General features: G+C 32.0%; 1 protein-coding gene across 1 annotated transcript in view; it reads right to left on the reverse strand.

Annotated features, from left to right (window-relative positions):
* The window catches only part of LOC145961226 (aminopeptidase N-like), a 32,855-nt gene extending 18,184 nt beyond the window's left edge, over positions 1–14,671 (reverse strand). Inside the window, exons 1-6 of the mRNA XM_083081221.1 lie at positions 14,196–14,671; positions 12,638–13,084; positions 11,090–11,270; positions 10,234–10,372; positions 2,893–2,974; positions 2,192–2,411 (exon numbers count right to left, since the gene is read on the reverse strand). Of these exons, the coding sequence (XP_082937347.1) occupies positions 2,192–2,411; positions 2,893–2,974; positions 10,234–10,372; positions 11,090–11,270; positions 12,638–13,084; positions 14,196–14,671 (1,545 nt within the window). The remainder of the gene's footprint in view (positions 1–2,191; positions 2,412–2,892; positions 2,975–10,233; positions 10,373–11,089; positions 11,271–12,637; positions 13,085–14,195) is intronic.
* Between the last annotated feature and the right edge of the window lie 2,191 nt (positions 14,672–16,862).

Genomic DNA, 16,862 nt, shown 5'->3' on the forward strand with positions numbered 1-16,862 from the left:
GTTTGAAATCTTAAATGGGAACCCCTATTTTTTATTGCATATTCGGAATCTTTGGCTAAAAACACATACAATTTGTCTGAAACATTTTTCTCGATTCATGATAGATGGCGCTGTAATCGACGAAATTCAATTTCTTCGATTTCTCTTACTGAGAACCCATGCTTACGATTCTGCAATAAATTAACAATAAAAATACCACGTTTTCATTGTTAATACTCGAAATTAGTCTTAAAACAAACTTCTCATTATTTTTTATTACTCATTAATTACTTCTCAAGAAACTGCTTTTAGCGTAACCCAGGAACAACGTCGTGGACGTAGCAGTTTTCTGTTCCCTTCGGGGTGCTTGATTAACGTGAGTCCCCTCGCCTCTCACAATTCGGGGTGCTTGAAAGTGTGGTAACCCAGCCAGTGAAGGCAAGGTCGTGTGGTGATCCAGCCAGTGAAGGCAAGGTCGTGTGGTGACCCAACCAGTTAAGGCAAGATTGCATTGTTATCAGCTCTCTCCGCATGGAGGAGATGCTCAAAGTGTGCACCATTATTTTCTAAGGATAACAGTAATCGACAGCGAAAGTTACGTTGTACATTTTCTAGCATTAAAGGAGTTATAGCTTCACAAGCTCTTCTTATTCTTTCCATCATATTCAATCTTGTCGTTGGAGCTTTACTATACACTGCATCTTTAACGTATCCCCATAAAAAGAAATCAAGGGGGTTCAAATCCGGTGATCTCGGAGGCCACAGAACTGGTCCACCCCGCCCTATCCACCGATTTGGGAACCTTTGATTCAAAAACATCCGTACAATACGAGCATAATGAGCAGGAGCACCATCTTGTTGATACCATAAATTTAGTCTAACTGCAAGGGGAACATTCTCTAGGTATGCTGGCAAATCATTTTCGAGGAATTCTAAATACATTGGACTATTAATTGGACGTTCAAAAAAATGAGGTCCAATGACTTGGCCATTGCAAATGCCTACCCATACATATAAACTCCAACGATGTTGATTAAGCACCTCACGATACCAATGTGGATTTTCTGGTGACCAATAGTGGCAATTATGCCTATTGAGACTACCATTGCTGATGAATGTTGCTTCATCAGCAATGAAACAAACATTACTAAAAAAATCTGGATTCTGATCTAACATCTCAAGAGCCCATCTACAAAATTGTACTCTGAGTACGTAGTCGGCCTCACTTAATTCCTGTACCAGAGTAATATGATACGGATGGTAATTGACTGATCGTAACAATCTATATGCCGTAGTTTGAGGGATTCCCAGTTCTCGTTCTATTTGACGGGTACTAATATGGGGATTTTGATGAACCATAGCCAAAACTGCGAGCAATCTAGGGTCATTATTATTATGAAGTCTATTCCTTCGCCTTTCGCGATGAAGTGGATTATTACGAGATCTCCTTTCAATGTTTATAATTTGTTGATCAGTAGGATGGCGGCGATTTGGGAATCGCTCCGCATAAGTACGGGCAGTAAGTCTGTAATTTCTACCACATTCGCCAAAGGTTATAAGAATATCGACTACTTCTGTAGGCGTATAATTTGCCATTTTACCAGAATTTTATCAGAGTACAAATGTTAAAAAAATACATAAACACTTGTGACTTTGGCACTAAATGGACAAAATTTTGGAGGGATACTTAGAGGAACTCCATCAGATGGAAAGTCCAAAATGTCTCGGTACTTTGGACCATTCAAATTGCCTAAAGGGCAGGTTACGCTAAAAGCAGTTTCTTGAGAAGTAATTAATGAGTAATAAAAAATAATGAGAAGTTTGTTTTAAGACTAATTTCGAGTATTAACAATGAAAACGTGGTATTTTTATTGTTAATTTATTGCAGAATCGTAAGCATGGGTTCTCAGTAAGAGAAATCGAAGAAATTGAATTTCGTCGATTACAGCGCCATCTATCATGAATCGAGAAAAATGTTTCAGACAAATTGTATGTGTTTTTAGCCAAAGATTCCGAATATGCAATAAAAAATAGGGGTTCCCATTTAAGATTTCAAACTTGCCCCCCCTCACCGCCCAGGGGGAGGGGTGGGGAGGCTCATTTTAACGTCATTGTACGTCCCCCTCGAAATGACAAAATTTTGATTCTAAACATTTTTTCGTAGTGTGCTTATTTTTCGAGTTATTTGGCTGCCTAAGTTAAAATGGGTCACCCTGTATGTTATAGGTATGACATAATCCGCCATCTTACTTAAATTGTGCGATATATATGCCCACTCTTCATGATAATCACCTTGTGTTATTTTTAATACAGAATAATATTTTTGATCTGTCCAATAATTAATTATCTGTCTCATAACAACAAAATTGTTTGTAGATATTTGTGTGGTCGAAAAGTTCTTCAAAACATTACCAAAAGTATCAGCAGGCTTGCTAAAGTTATAAAATTTGTGCAAAATTTATCAGTGTCAAAAAGTATTATAAGCAATATATAAAATTACCACAATATTATGACAATATATAAAATTGCTAATATGCTGTTAATTACTTTTTATATAATTTACTTAGTTATATAAATAATTATGTAATTAATAATATGATTTATAGTTTCTATAAATATTTGATATGCTATAGTTTAACTATAATTTAATTAGGAATATCCTAATGTGATTATTTTTAAAAGATAAATGTATGTGTAAATTGAAAGTTTATCTTGAATATTTAATGACATTGAAGGTAAAAGAAATTGTGTATGGTTATATAATAAAGTATGAAAGAGACGATGCAAGTTTAAATAAAAATAACTATAAAATTTGAGAATTTTATGATATATAATCAATCATTCTCTCTCTCTCTCTCATCATATTTAGTTTTCTGTAATACAGTAATTATAGTAGTACAGTATATTACTTACTTATCCTTTACATATATGCGGATAGTCTTCCATAATACTTCTTCAGTAACCATATGTTGAAACATACGCAATATACAGGCTCCTACATTTACATAATTTAAATCAGAATATAAGATAACAATACTTAATACTTAAGTAACAATACTTAAGTTAATAATAATTAAAATTATATATATGTATATATATATGTATATATACAGGGTGTCCCGAAACTAACGCTTGATATTTTAAAGGCAGATTCTCTGACCAATTTAAAAACGATTTTTCCTCAGCGAAAATATCGCGGCATTAATAGTTTTCGAGTTATAAATGATTGAAAATAAAGGATTTTTCGCAAACTAAGGCTTATGGGAATAAAATATTAATAAAGTCACATTCTTTAGTTAATTTTAGGTAGAGTTTACTTTAATAGAATTTTAATTTAAGGTTTAGTTAGAAAGATACATGATGACAAAAATTGGGAATATGCAAAAAATAATGATCTCCCTCGACATTTTCGCTGAGGAAAAATCGTTTTTAAATTGGCCAGAGAATCTGCCTTTAAAATATCAAGCGTTAGTTTCGGAACATCCCATATATACAGGGTGATTCAAAATAACCCCTGTGTCCCTGAAATGACATATTCTTGAATCAATTCTAAGACGATTTTTCCTTCGGCAAAATTTCGTCCGAAGCTTAGTTTTTGAATTATTAAAGGAAGTAGTTAACGTATGACGGGTCGAATACAAGAGGCAGGCAAGGGTGGCGCGATTCACCGTCAGACGCGGGAGCTTACGCGGGGCGCCTGCTGCGATCAGCTGATCGCTATACACATACAGACACACATGCGAACACATACATTCTCTCTCTGTCTGTCTGTCTGTCTGTCTGTCTGTCTGTCTGTCTCTCTCTCTCTCTCTCTCTCTCTCTCTCTCTCTCTCATTCGCTCACTCACCTGTAAATTTTTTTTTTTTTTTTTACGAGAGAGGGGAAAATGCATTTTATGCATACCCACCGGTCGATCCAGTGAGTTATGTGGGACTCGAGTACCAAGTCCAATTACCAACTCGGTACTCCCTACCCACTAAAAACCCCTCTCTTTTCACGAATTTCCATTCACACACTGTCCCTCTGACTTCCCGAGATCTGTTTTCACATAACGTCAAAAAATAGTTATTATTACCTTGTTCGATGACTTTTGATGTATTGCTGTAATTGCTTGAAGGAGAAATGAATTTTCCGATAGATCGTACGTTCTCAAATTTAACGTAGATATCACGTTGCAAAAGACAAGAAATCCACACTAAATTATTAACTGAAAGTTTTTCTTCTTTCATGAACTGTATTCTTTTATAAACTTTAACGTAATCACATTTATTTACTCACTCGATGAGACGAGAAATTTACTAATGACTCTATCACTGATCACTATTAATCACTGTCGAATAATAACTGTTGGCGATTAAAAATCACTCGATGAAAGAAACACGCGCGGACACGTTACTGCACGACGCGACGACGCGACAATGCGACGATAATTATTCGGCGACTGCAAGCAGTTTTTTGTCATGGTAGGTTGCGGTAGGTTAAGGTACTACTGGCGCTATCGAACGCGATCATGTGTTCGATTGAAGAATGCGGTAAACATAATAAACATTTAACATATTAATATTATTATTATCATGAATGTGTGTGATATCCATACATCGTATGATATCTATTTAAAAATTAATTAGATTAAATAAGTGTTTTTAAAATATTTATTACTTTTACTATTATCTTAAATAAATATTTAATATTAATATTAATATTTTATATGATAATAGTAAAAGTAATAAATATTTTAAAAACACTTATTTAATCTAATTAATTTTTAAATAGATATCATACGATGTATGGATATCACATACATTCATGATAATAATAATATTAATATGTTAAATGTTTATTATGTTTACCGCATTCTTCAATCGAACACATGATCGCGTTCGATAGCGCCAGTAGTACCTTAACCTACCGCAACCTACCATGACAAAAAATTGCTTGCAGTCGCCGAGTAATTATCGTCGCATTGTCGCGTCGTCGTGTCGTGTAGTAACGTGTCCGCGCGTGTTTCTTTCATCGAGTGATTTTTAATCGCCAACAGTTATTATTCGACAGTGATTAATAGTGATTAGTGATAGAGTCATTAGTAAATTTCTCGTCTCATCGAGTGAGTAAATAAATGTGATTACGTTAAAGTTTATAAAAGAATACAGTTCATGAAAGAAGAAAAACTTTCAGTTAATAATTTAGTGTGGATTTCTTGTCTTTTGCAACGTGATATCTACGTTAAATTTGAGAACGTACGATCTATCGGAAAATTCATTTCTCCTTCAAGCAATTACAGCAATACATCAAAAGTCATCGAACAAGGTAATAATAACTATTTTTTGACGTTATGTGAAAACAGATCTCGGGAAGTCAGAGGGACAGTGTGTGAATGGAAATTCGTGAAAAGAGAGGGGTTTTTAGTGGGTAGGGAGTACCGAGTTGGTAATTGGACTTGGTACTCGAGTCCCACATAACTCACTGGATCGACCGGTGGGTATGCATAAAATGCATTTTCCCCTCTCTCGTAAAAAAAAAAAAAAAAAATACAGGCGAGTGAGCGAATGAGAGAGAGAGAGAGAGAGAGAGAGAGAGACAGAGAGAGAATGTGTGTGTTCGCATGTGTTTCTGTATGTGTATAGCGATCAGCTGATCGCAGCAGGCGCCCCGCGTAAGCTCCCGCGTCTGACGGTGAATCGCGCCACCCTTGCCTGCCTCTTGTATTCGACCCGTCATACGTTAACTACTTCCTTTAATAATTCAAAAACTAAGCTTCGGACGAAATTTTGCCGAAGGAAAAATCGTCTTAGAATTGATTCAAGAATATGTCATTTCAGGGACACAGGGGTTATTTTGAATCACCCTGTATATACAGGGTATCTGACAACTTTTCGCAGTCCCGAAGTGTGAAGGTAGATTGGCTCAAATTAAAAAGGAAGGTCCTCTACTGTTTTGCGATATTTGCAATAATTAACGAAAAATTAATTAAAGAACTATAAGAAATTAGGCTCTGTGTATTAAAACATAAACTTAAATTTAAACAGGCCATAAGAGCTAAACGCGGATGATAGTGCGTAAGTTCAACGAGAAAATAAGTTTTTCGTTGAAACTTATTTGTGTGCACAGGGCACAAATTTTCTTGGTACGATACCAAGCAAATTTAAATAATTCTCAATTCGAGAATTTATTTAATTATTATCCCTCTTTCCCCCCTGTAATGTTGTAGGCGAGAAAAATATCGGGCCGAAAGTCGCTGAATCGGGAATCGAACCCGAGTCTTTCGCTTGCCGGGCGACTGCTCTTACCACTGAGCTATTCAGACCCTTCAACTCGATACTTCTCGGTCGCCTACAATTATATATTAAATTGAAGAATAACGCCATCTTCCGCCGGCGTGAATTTTAAATAACTATAAGAAATTAGGCTCTGTGTATTAAAACATAAACCCTGTATATACAGGGTGTCAGTGAAATTTTAGTCCATACGAAGTAAGGAGGTAGATTGGCTCAAATTAAGAAGGAAGGACTTGTACTGTTTTGTGATATTCGCAATAATTAACGAAAAATTAAATAAAGAATATCGGCCAATCTGCGTGAGTAGAAGCGCGCGGCGACGAGAGTCGTCCCACTGTAATCTTATACTAGGCGCGCGGCGAAGCGATGGGCGGATCGCTCTCCGAGACATGATGGTGGCGTGCGATATATCGCAATACCGCGCCGAAAAATGACCCGTCCTTTTAGTGGCGAGAAAATGATGCGCTATCATTTACATACCACCTTGCGGTAGATAGCATGGTGCGCTTTTTTTTATAGTGGTTTCCCCCATAGGCCTATTCCACTCTCAATTTAAATATTTGTGAAAATTGTTCAAAATGCCGTTACTGTACGCTGAATGTATCGTAAATGTAAAAAATTGATGATGACAGTACCTTTATAAAAATTGATCCGTGGTTGAAAATCCCTCGATAAAATGTGTTACACACGTTGGTAATGATACGGACGTAATCCATTACACGTAAAGCGTGATGTATCGCGTATTGCGAAAAACCAAATTCATGTGCCACATGACGCACGCTAGTTCCAGGATTTTCATAAAATGCTTCAAGAATCCTTTCTTCATCTCATACACGAAGACGCACTGCTGGACCGGTTATCCCGATATTATGCACGATACCCAGTTTCACATAATTATTGCACAACTCGTAAAACTGTACGTTCACTTGGCTTTCGTGCACGCCCGGAAAATCATTCCACGTAAATTACGGCCGCGCGATAAGTATTTTCTCCCTCTAGCCCCTATGCCACAATCATATCCGTATATTCCTGCAGAGTACACTTCATTTTCACTATTAATTTACTACGCGAACACAAGATTTTTACTAAAACCGTCTGAGCTCTCGCAGGCTGTTGCCAGAATGCATACGCCAGCAGCACGCAACTACAGCTGAGCGGACATGCGAGTGTAAGCGTACGTGTGAGCTCGGCGCCTGCGCATTATGATTACAATCACATGTCCGCTCAGCTGTAGTTGCGTGCTGCTGGCGTATGCACTCTGGCAACAGCCTGCGACAGCTGAGACAGTTTTAGTAAAAATCATGTGTTCGCGTAGTAAATTAACAGTGAAAATGAAGTGTACTCTGCAGGAATATACGGATATGATTGTGGCATACGGGCTAGCGAGAGAAAATACTTATCGCGCGGCCGCAATTTACGTGGAATGATTTCCCGGGCGAAAACCAAGTGGACGTTTTTACGTGTTGTGCAATAATTATGTGAAACTGGGTGTCGTGCATAATATCGGGATAACCGGTCCAGCAGTGCGTCTTCGTGTACGAGATGAAAAAAAGATTCTGGAAGTATTTTATGAAAATCCTGGAACTAGCGTGCGTCATATGACACACGAATTTGGTTTTTCGCGATACGCGGTACATCACGCTTTACGTGTAATGGATTACGTCCGTATCATTACCAACGTGTGTAACACATTTTATCGAGGGATTTTCAACCACGGATCAATTTTTGTGAAGGTACTGTCATCATCAATTTTTTACATTTACGATACATTCAGCGTACAGTAACGGCATTTTGAACAATTTTCACAAATATTTAAATTGAGAGTGGAATAGGCCTATGGGGGAAACCACTATAAAAAAAGCGCACCATACTATCTACCACAAGGTGGTGTGGAAATGATAGCGCATCATTTTCTCGCCACTAAAAGGACGGGTCATTTTTCAGCGCGGTATTGCGATATATCGCAATACTCATCATGTCTCGGAGAGCGATCCGCCCATCGCTTCGCCGCGCGCCTAGTATAAGATTACAGTGGGACGACTCTCGTCGCCGCGCGCCTCTACTCACGCAGATTGGCCGATATTCTTTATTTAATTTTTCGTTAATTATTGCGAATATCACCAAACAGTACAAGTCCTTCCTTCTTAATTTGAGCCAATCTACTTCCTTACTTCGTATGGACCAAAATTTTCCTGACACCCTGTATATATATATATATATATATATATATATATATATATGTGTGTGTGTGTGTGTGTGTGTGTGTGTGTGTGTGTGTGTGTGTGTGTGTGTGTGTGTGTGTGTGTGTGTGTGTGTGTGTGTTGAGAGAAAGATTAACAAGTAAATATCAAATATATGTATTTAAGATTATTTTATTATAATGTTTATTTCTAGACATATCTAATTTGGTAAATAAAATAAACTCTATATATGTACACTACGTGTATATATATGTAATAAATTATTATTAATTATTTGTATATATATATATATATATATAAATTATTATTAATTATATGTATATGTATATATATACAGGGTGTCTCATTTTATTTTTGTCAGTCAAATATCTCGATATTACTTAGAGTTAGAAAAAAATGTTTCTGACAAAAGTTGTATGGCTTGAAGGGCGCCATAAGATGATGTCATTGGTTTAACCTTGAAAAGTCGTTTGAAGGTTACGTGAAGGTCACTTTCAATTTTTTAAACGAAACCGCCTACTTTTGCATATTCTTGCAGCTCATCTCGAGAGCTTTCCAAAACACTATAATTAAGTTAGTTTTTATTACGTATTTTCCGAGTTATGAGGCTTGAAATCATTTCTTAATTTTACATAAACCGTAAAATATCTTGTAAAATATTCATTTTTTGATTATCTTACCTTAATACTTTTATGTACAAAATAATGAGAGGAATCAATTGGTGTAAAGAAAACACATAGTTGTTTCAAAGAAAAAATATGTAATTTGCAATTAACAATTACATATTCTTTTTTTTAAATAACTATGTGTTTTCTTTACACCAATTGATTCACATGTAATCTACTTATTTTACTTTTAGTCATTGCTTTGGTGATACCAAATGGAAAATGTCCCTTCATTGAGTAAATTGTTTTGAAAATAGCGATATTTAATTATCATGCATATTTCTTATAAAACCTTTAGCAAAATAATAAAATAGCGTACATGCTCAAACGCTGCGCAAGCTATGCGCGCGCCGGCCCTGATTCATACATAATTTAAAACAGTGCTGGGATTTACTTGCAACTTTCGGCCAGATTTCTTAGCTTACGCCTACTGTTCTCCTCTTACCGTTCGCGCCTTAGAGACCGCGCCGCCGGTCGCTCTTAACTAAGGAGCGCTCAGGAACGTGCGCGTCACAAATGTAATGTGGCAATCTATCTAAGTTCTCTTTATTGTTTATTAATAATAAAAATAATTATTCTATTATTAATTACGTATATGTTCTGTAATAATTTAAAATATTTGTGTTTTAAATGTAATTAATAATAGAATAATTATTTTTATTATTAATAAACAATAAAGAGAACTTAGATAGATAGATTGTTACATTAGATTTATGACGCGCACGTTCCTGAGCGCACCTTAATTACGAGTAAGAGGTAAAAAAGGAACAGTAGGTGTAAACCAAGAAATCTGGCCGAAAGTTGCAAGTAAATTCCAGCACTGATCTAAAGCGCTTATTCGTTAATTTAAAGTTGCTCTCATTAAAAAAGTAATATTTAGACGCAATTTTCCCAAAGGAAAAAATTGTTTTTTTGGCACAAACTATCACGCTGTGCATTCCGTATCCGCGAATTCGGTACACCATGTATATATAAAATGAGGTTATTATATATAAAATTAAATTAAATTAAATTAAATTAAATTTTTTGTGTGTTATTTTGTCTAACTTTTTGAGCATTCATATTCATAAATTTACGCATATAATCAATTTTTAATTATACATATTATCATACCTTTAATGTAACGGTAATGTTCGAAAGAAGTGTTGAATGATGTATTATGAAGTAACGTATTATATTCAGTATCGAAATGGAGGGATTCCTGCTGAAATTGTACCACAAACAAGTCTATCATCCGGATATTTGGAGGAACCTATAGAAAATAATTTTAATGTATTTACTTAGTTAATATTAGACTTAACACACGCGGTAACAATATACACTAGGACCGCTACTTTCTACGTCTATGTAAAAAAAATTTGTTACTTATACTCTCTCTCTCTCTCTTTAAATATGGAATAAATAATTCAAAAATAATATTAATAATGATAACAAAAATGGTTACACGATATAACTTTTAAATTAAATATTTCTAGAATTATTTATAATATATCATACAGCAAAATTATCTTATTACACAATTTCCATATGTACGTATGTTTAACTTTATAATAACTTTATATATGTATAATTTATGCAATCTGAATGACAATTTCAATTTTATTTTATATAATTTAAAGATGTCGAACAAATGTAATATAACAGTAACTTTTAACAAATACAAATAAATGAAACACAGAAATGTAAGAATATTTTAAATTACTTTACATATGTGTTACTGATTTTCTTGAAAAATTTGCATTTTTAAAAAATTATTATTTTACTTTGTAAATATAGAATCTTCGCGTAATATTCTAATTCACAAAGAAATGTGTACGCTATACAGATAAAGCTAAAATTATAAAGAGCTTTTACATTACATATGTATATATATCTTTATGTTTAACTCAAACCTTGCTCACTTAATATACATATATGCATATCTATCATATTGTTTGCAAGTTTTGCGCTAAAGAATGTTTAAATTAACCTTATTGATGATATATAATCCAAGAAATGTGACTATAGCCTTATTTAGCCAAGCAGATAACGACCAAAATGGATTTTCATAATAAAAACATTCCTGTACTACTTTATGGGCTATGAAGTGAGCAACTTTAATTTTACTCGCAGCAGAATCGACATTCTCAATGTAGGTAACATCTGCTTCTCTGAAAATTAAAAAAAAAATGTTTTATAGAAAGCTTATTACTGTTGAAAATATTTTGTGCTTGCGAATTTAATATAATTAAATAATTCTATAAATTAACATATTAATTATATATTAATGTTTTATAATGTCTGCGCGTATGAATGACTCATCACGAAATAATGCGATACTTATTTAATAATGCTTCCAACATATATATATATACAAGGTGACCCATTTTAAAAGTTCCACCCTCATAACTTTTCAGGATCAACGTTTGAAGGAAAACGACTCGGATAAAAGTTAGTAGTAGGGAACAAAGGGGACTATCTAATAGTGACCTTGGATTCGACATTAAAGGTCGTTTTCAAGGTCATTTGAAGGTCAACTTCCGCTTTTTAAATGGAAACCCCTATTTTTTATTACTTATTCTTGTAGCTTATCTCGAGAGCTTTCCAAAACACTATAATGAAGTATTTCTTCATTCAGTACTTTTCGAGTTATGAGGCTTGAAATAATTTCTTAATTTTATATAAACCATAAAATATCTAGTAAAATATTCATTTTTCGATTATCTTATCTTAATACTTTTATGTACAAAATAATGAGAGGAATCAATTGGTGCAAAGAAAAAACATAGTTGTTTTTAAAAAAAAATATGTTTGAAATATGTTAAAAACATAGTTGTTTTTAAAAAAAAATATGTTTTTGTTAATTGCAAATTACATATTTTTTCTTCAAAACAACTATGTTTTTTCTTTACACCAATTGATTCCTCTCATTATTTTGTACATAAAAATATTAAGGTAAGATAATCGAAAAATGAATATTTTACTAGATATTTTATGGTTTATGTAAAATTAAGAAAAGATTTCAAGCCTCATAACTCGGAAAGTACTTAATGAAAACTAACTTAATTATGTTGTGTTTTGGAAAGCTCTCGAGATAAGCTACAAGAATATGCAAAAGCATATAGGGTGTCCCATTTAAAAAGTTGGAGGTGACCTTCACATAACCTTGACAACGCTATTCGAGGTCATAATAATGTTGCTGTGTAATGCGCCACATAAAACCTTATAACTTTTGTATGAAACATTTTTTTTAAAAATGCGTATTTTTCGAAATATTAAGGGGTTTCCACACTTTTAATAAACCCTGTATATAATATTTTAATATTATTTTTCGTATAAGTTGATACAGATTAAAGATATAATAAACATTTAAGTATGTTTCTCTCATTGTCTTATACAATTTTACTTATTTTTTAAAATATATTTAAATAATATTTTTAAAATAGACAAAAGATATGTAGATAATTTTAGGTACCAAGAATTATTATCCTTTCTTCATTTTTCGAAATATATTAATATTTCTTAATTATATAATTACCTATAAATAGCAAGGCCCAGATTTATGATGCTTTCGTTTTCCGGAAAATCCGGAATTGCAATATGATTTATTTGCCAAGTTTTATTCAGGCGTTCCCACTTACCAAACAAGTATAGAGTTATATTTTGAACAATTTCGTGTGCAAATGCGCAGTGCATTCTACACCACATATCAACTCTGACCTTACTTTGACTTCGACCAGGTATGAGAGATAAATTAGCCCGGTTATCCACAAATACAAAATAATTAGGCCTTACAAATGTATTAAAATGTGTCATCGTCATGTTTTTATTATTCATTTTTACTGTTCGTCTCGGTATATTTGATAAAACTGTATAATTTTTATGACGTTTTATAATAATATTATAGACGGGCGACATGTGTAAAGATTCGGCCAAACGTGGAATCATGTGTTGGATTCCAATAGTATCAACATATGTTGCCAACCTATCACATTTAGAAATATGAATTAATCATAATAAGTTTTCGACAATTACATAGAAATATTAAAAATTGAATAAAAATAAGATATACGCGGATGCAGTTTATATATAAGAATAATATATATAGAAAATTATGGCATAGAGTTCTTCTTATTCCTTTACTTTATATCTTATCTTGTACAATGTATTCTATTATGTAGTCTAATAATGATTTTGATAGTATTGTGACATTAGTAAAACGTAATGGTGATGAAATGTTTACTTGAGAATATACAGATACAAAATAAATAATTAATATTTAAAAGTTAATATTTTAGTATCAAAATTATAAATTTCAATAAAATTAAAATGAAACAAAATTTCGTTCCATAAAATTAAAATAAATTTCAATATTACACAATATTAGAATAACTTTTTTAAATTGATTTTAATTGATATATTATGATTATTGACATTGACATATTACCTTACCATTCTATACATAATTTTACACATGTTAAAGAAACTGCATATTTTAGTGATAATTTATTATTAAGTGAATATATATGTTTTTAATTATTCGCATATTATAGAGAAAATAATTCTTAAATAGTACTATGTATGCGTGTATGTGCATGTTTAAATACATGAAACAGCATAAGTATAGTTATCTGAAGTTGGATATTAATAAACATTATAAAAATGACATGTTTGCCAAAATTTTAAATTTTAAATAAGCAATTTCTATGAAAACATAAATCTTTCAGAATTGTATTTTTTAATTAGATTTTGAAAACAATTCAAAACACTATCGGAATATTTGAATTCGTCCAAACAGTTAATGATAAAATGTTGTATAAGATGTGTATTATTGCTGATTACTTTAATTAAATTAATTTTTATTTGCAGTTTACATTCATTTTAATAATAGTGATAATAATAATAATGATAATAATAATAAATTGCAAAATTTGTTACTAAGATTTTAAAAGACACATAATTAGGAATGAAAACTTTTCAGATACGCACATGTTTATATAAAAATGTCTTTTCTTAGAAAATACTTTTTGATAATTAGAATGCTGTACCAGGATTTTTTGATAAACACCCTGTGAAATTACTATATATTTACTTACCATTGTCGTTCATCTCTTTTATAAAAGTTTTTTAGGCCTGTATCTTCAGTTATATTAGTAACTAATTTTATAATGTAATATCCCAATGATAGATCATTCCTGAATATATATTCGACACTGTTCGTCTCATTATTATACAAAGATTTTACCGGTATAAAAGGGATCGGTTTTTCATTACCATTTGTACCATTTGTAGAATTATATTGTGGATAATAAAACACGGTTATATTATATTTTACGGGTGAATACAATATTATGCTTGATATTGAAAATAAAATCTTTATATGTATGCTGCAGTTGCTGACAAGAATATTTTTTTCGATGTGTGTAATAATGATATCATATTTTTGCGGCAATATATAATTCGGGTAGATGAGTAACTTTTCTTGAGATATTTTAATTATCGGATCGTCGGTTAAAAAAGCCGCCGCGACGATAATTGTTAAACTGCTACTTAATAATAGTTTTAGAAACATGACACTACTTTTATCTTAAATATCTGTAAAAGTATATTTTTGTTAGAAAGCACAAACTGATAAATTAAACGCAGCATTGTCTCTATCATGATTTAATGGAAAAGAAGGAATTAAGACAAATACATAGCAATAAACTTAATTTTGAATGACTTACTATGTATATTCAGGTATACCACAAATTCTATGCAAGTGTATGTTTCGTTATAATAATTAGCTGCAATGAATTAATGTTTTATCCACTATCATTGTAACATGAAAAATATATGTGCGCACTTATGATTTCTTATTATTTTGAGAAACTTCCAAAGACTAACAACACTTGGCGATAATACAATAAATGTGTATGTCATATGTAAACACACAACTTCTGAGGTCGTTAACAGACGTTTCGATCGAGAAACGGTATGTAATAGCAAAGCACGGTGCCGTTTGTCCCACTCCAAATTCGTGCTAGCGATCGAGCGCCGTAAGAAGGCAGAGCCGTCTATTTCGCGTTAGTCTAAAGCAAAAGAGACTACCGTTACGTAGAATATAAAAATATCTAGAAATATATATATTTGAATTCTTTTATACTATTTAAAAGTAGTATATATTTCCTTTACCAAAAATTTGAGAACTTTTATAATTTACAATATACATTCAAATGAAATTGTATTAACTATATTATTACGAGTTTGTATCGGTAAATTATCTTGGAGCAAGTTAATGAAAAAACGTAACTTATTAACACTAGAGTATAATATTATAGTATCGTATATAAGAGAATATAAAATGAATAACTATTATTTTTTAGGTTTTTGTTCACTCTTTCAAATTTATTTGGTGGATGTATGAATAAAACAACACAGGAAATCCCTCAAATCGATCAAATCAATAATCATGTATTTCTTATAACGAAGCAGATTTTTAAATTAAAATTGAGGAAGGTTTTTTTATAATGTGGAATAAAAATATTATAGAGATAGCGTGCTCCAAGAATTATGCCATATAATTTATTATTAAATTAAAAACATTACAGTAGTACATTAATAAAACACATTCGTAAAAAATAATTTTTGTAGGATTTGAAATATTAATAACAAAGATGAAATTGAATTAATTATAAAAATAATAATTAAAACTACATGTAATTGGTCCGAACGATAAACCAAACGCTATAAGGAAGGTTTGTTTTTAGGACCAATCTTTTTTTCAAAAAATTCTCTTAAGAGGCTAAAGGGAAAAGGAAAGTTCTAACGTTAACCTGTATCATCGTCTATTTTCAAATTTTATGTCGTGCTTCAAAAAAATTATCAGCCTTCCCCTTTACAGCTATTGAGCCATCTGTTTGCATGGGACTGTCGCTTGGGCATTGACTATTGAAAAATCTCTTCCTTTAATATGCGTTCTTTGGCAAAACGTCATACGGGATGGATTTCGTTAAGATGTTCGAGCGTAAGTTTGGGGGCTAACAGTTTTGCGAGGAACAAATGTTATTGCGAATTTAAGAAAACAGACCGTCGTCTATTACGAAGGATGGTGAGGAATGTAATTGGTTCAACATCGTACGAATTTTATAATGAATAGACAACGCCTTGCGTCACAAAAATTTTCCGTTGATTTTGGCGTGTTATCCACTTTTAATTTAAATTTTATCGGTTACGTTCACCGACTCGATCGCGATCGATGTTTATTTTTACAATTTTATCATTCGACCTGTACAGTGCTACTCTCCATTTGGTTCAATTTTCTATATTTGTCGATTTATTCTAGTAATCCTTTTATATGTTCTATTAAAATAATTATTGTCACACTGAGGACCGAAACGTTTGTATGTTTTAGTAATTATTTTTTTTTTAAATTATAGATTTATTAAAACACGCATTATCACCTGCGATTTTTTGGTCTTAAACAAGCCTTCCTTATAACGTTTAATATTAATAATATATGTTAATATAACTCACTCATTAATATTTATATACAAGCATATTTAAATATTAATTATATGTACAGTATTTTATAATATTACTTACACATATAATATTTTATTACATACAACATTCATAATAATTTTATATTATATTAAAATTATAAATCTATACTATATTATTATCCACTATTAAATCTCATATATATTACACATTAATATACATATATTAATTTATGTGTATTAGCAAATAATAATTAATGCAGTATTAATGTACATATATTG

The sequence above is a fragment of the Camponotus vicinus genome, unplaced genomic scaffold, assembly GCF_025532165.1.
Source record: "Camponotus vicinus isolate PSW18456_S1 unplaced genomic scaffold, iyCamVici1.0 SCAF_11, whole genome shotgun sequence".
Lineage (NCBI taxonomy): Eukaryota > Metazoa > Arthropoda > Insecta > Hymenoptera > Formicidae > Camponotus > Camponotus vicinus.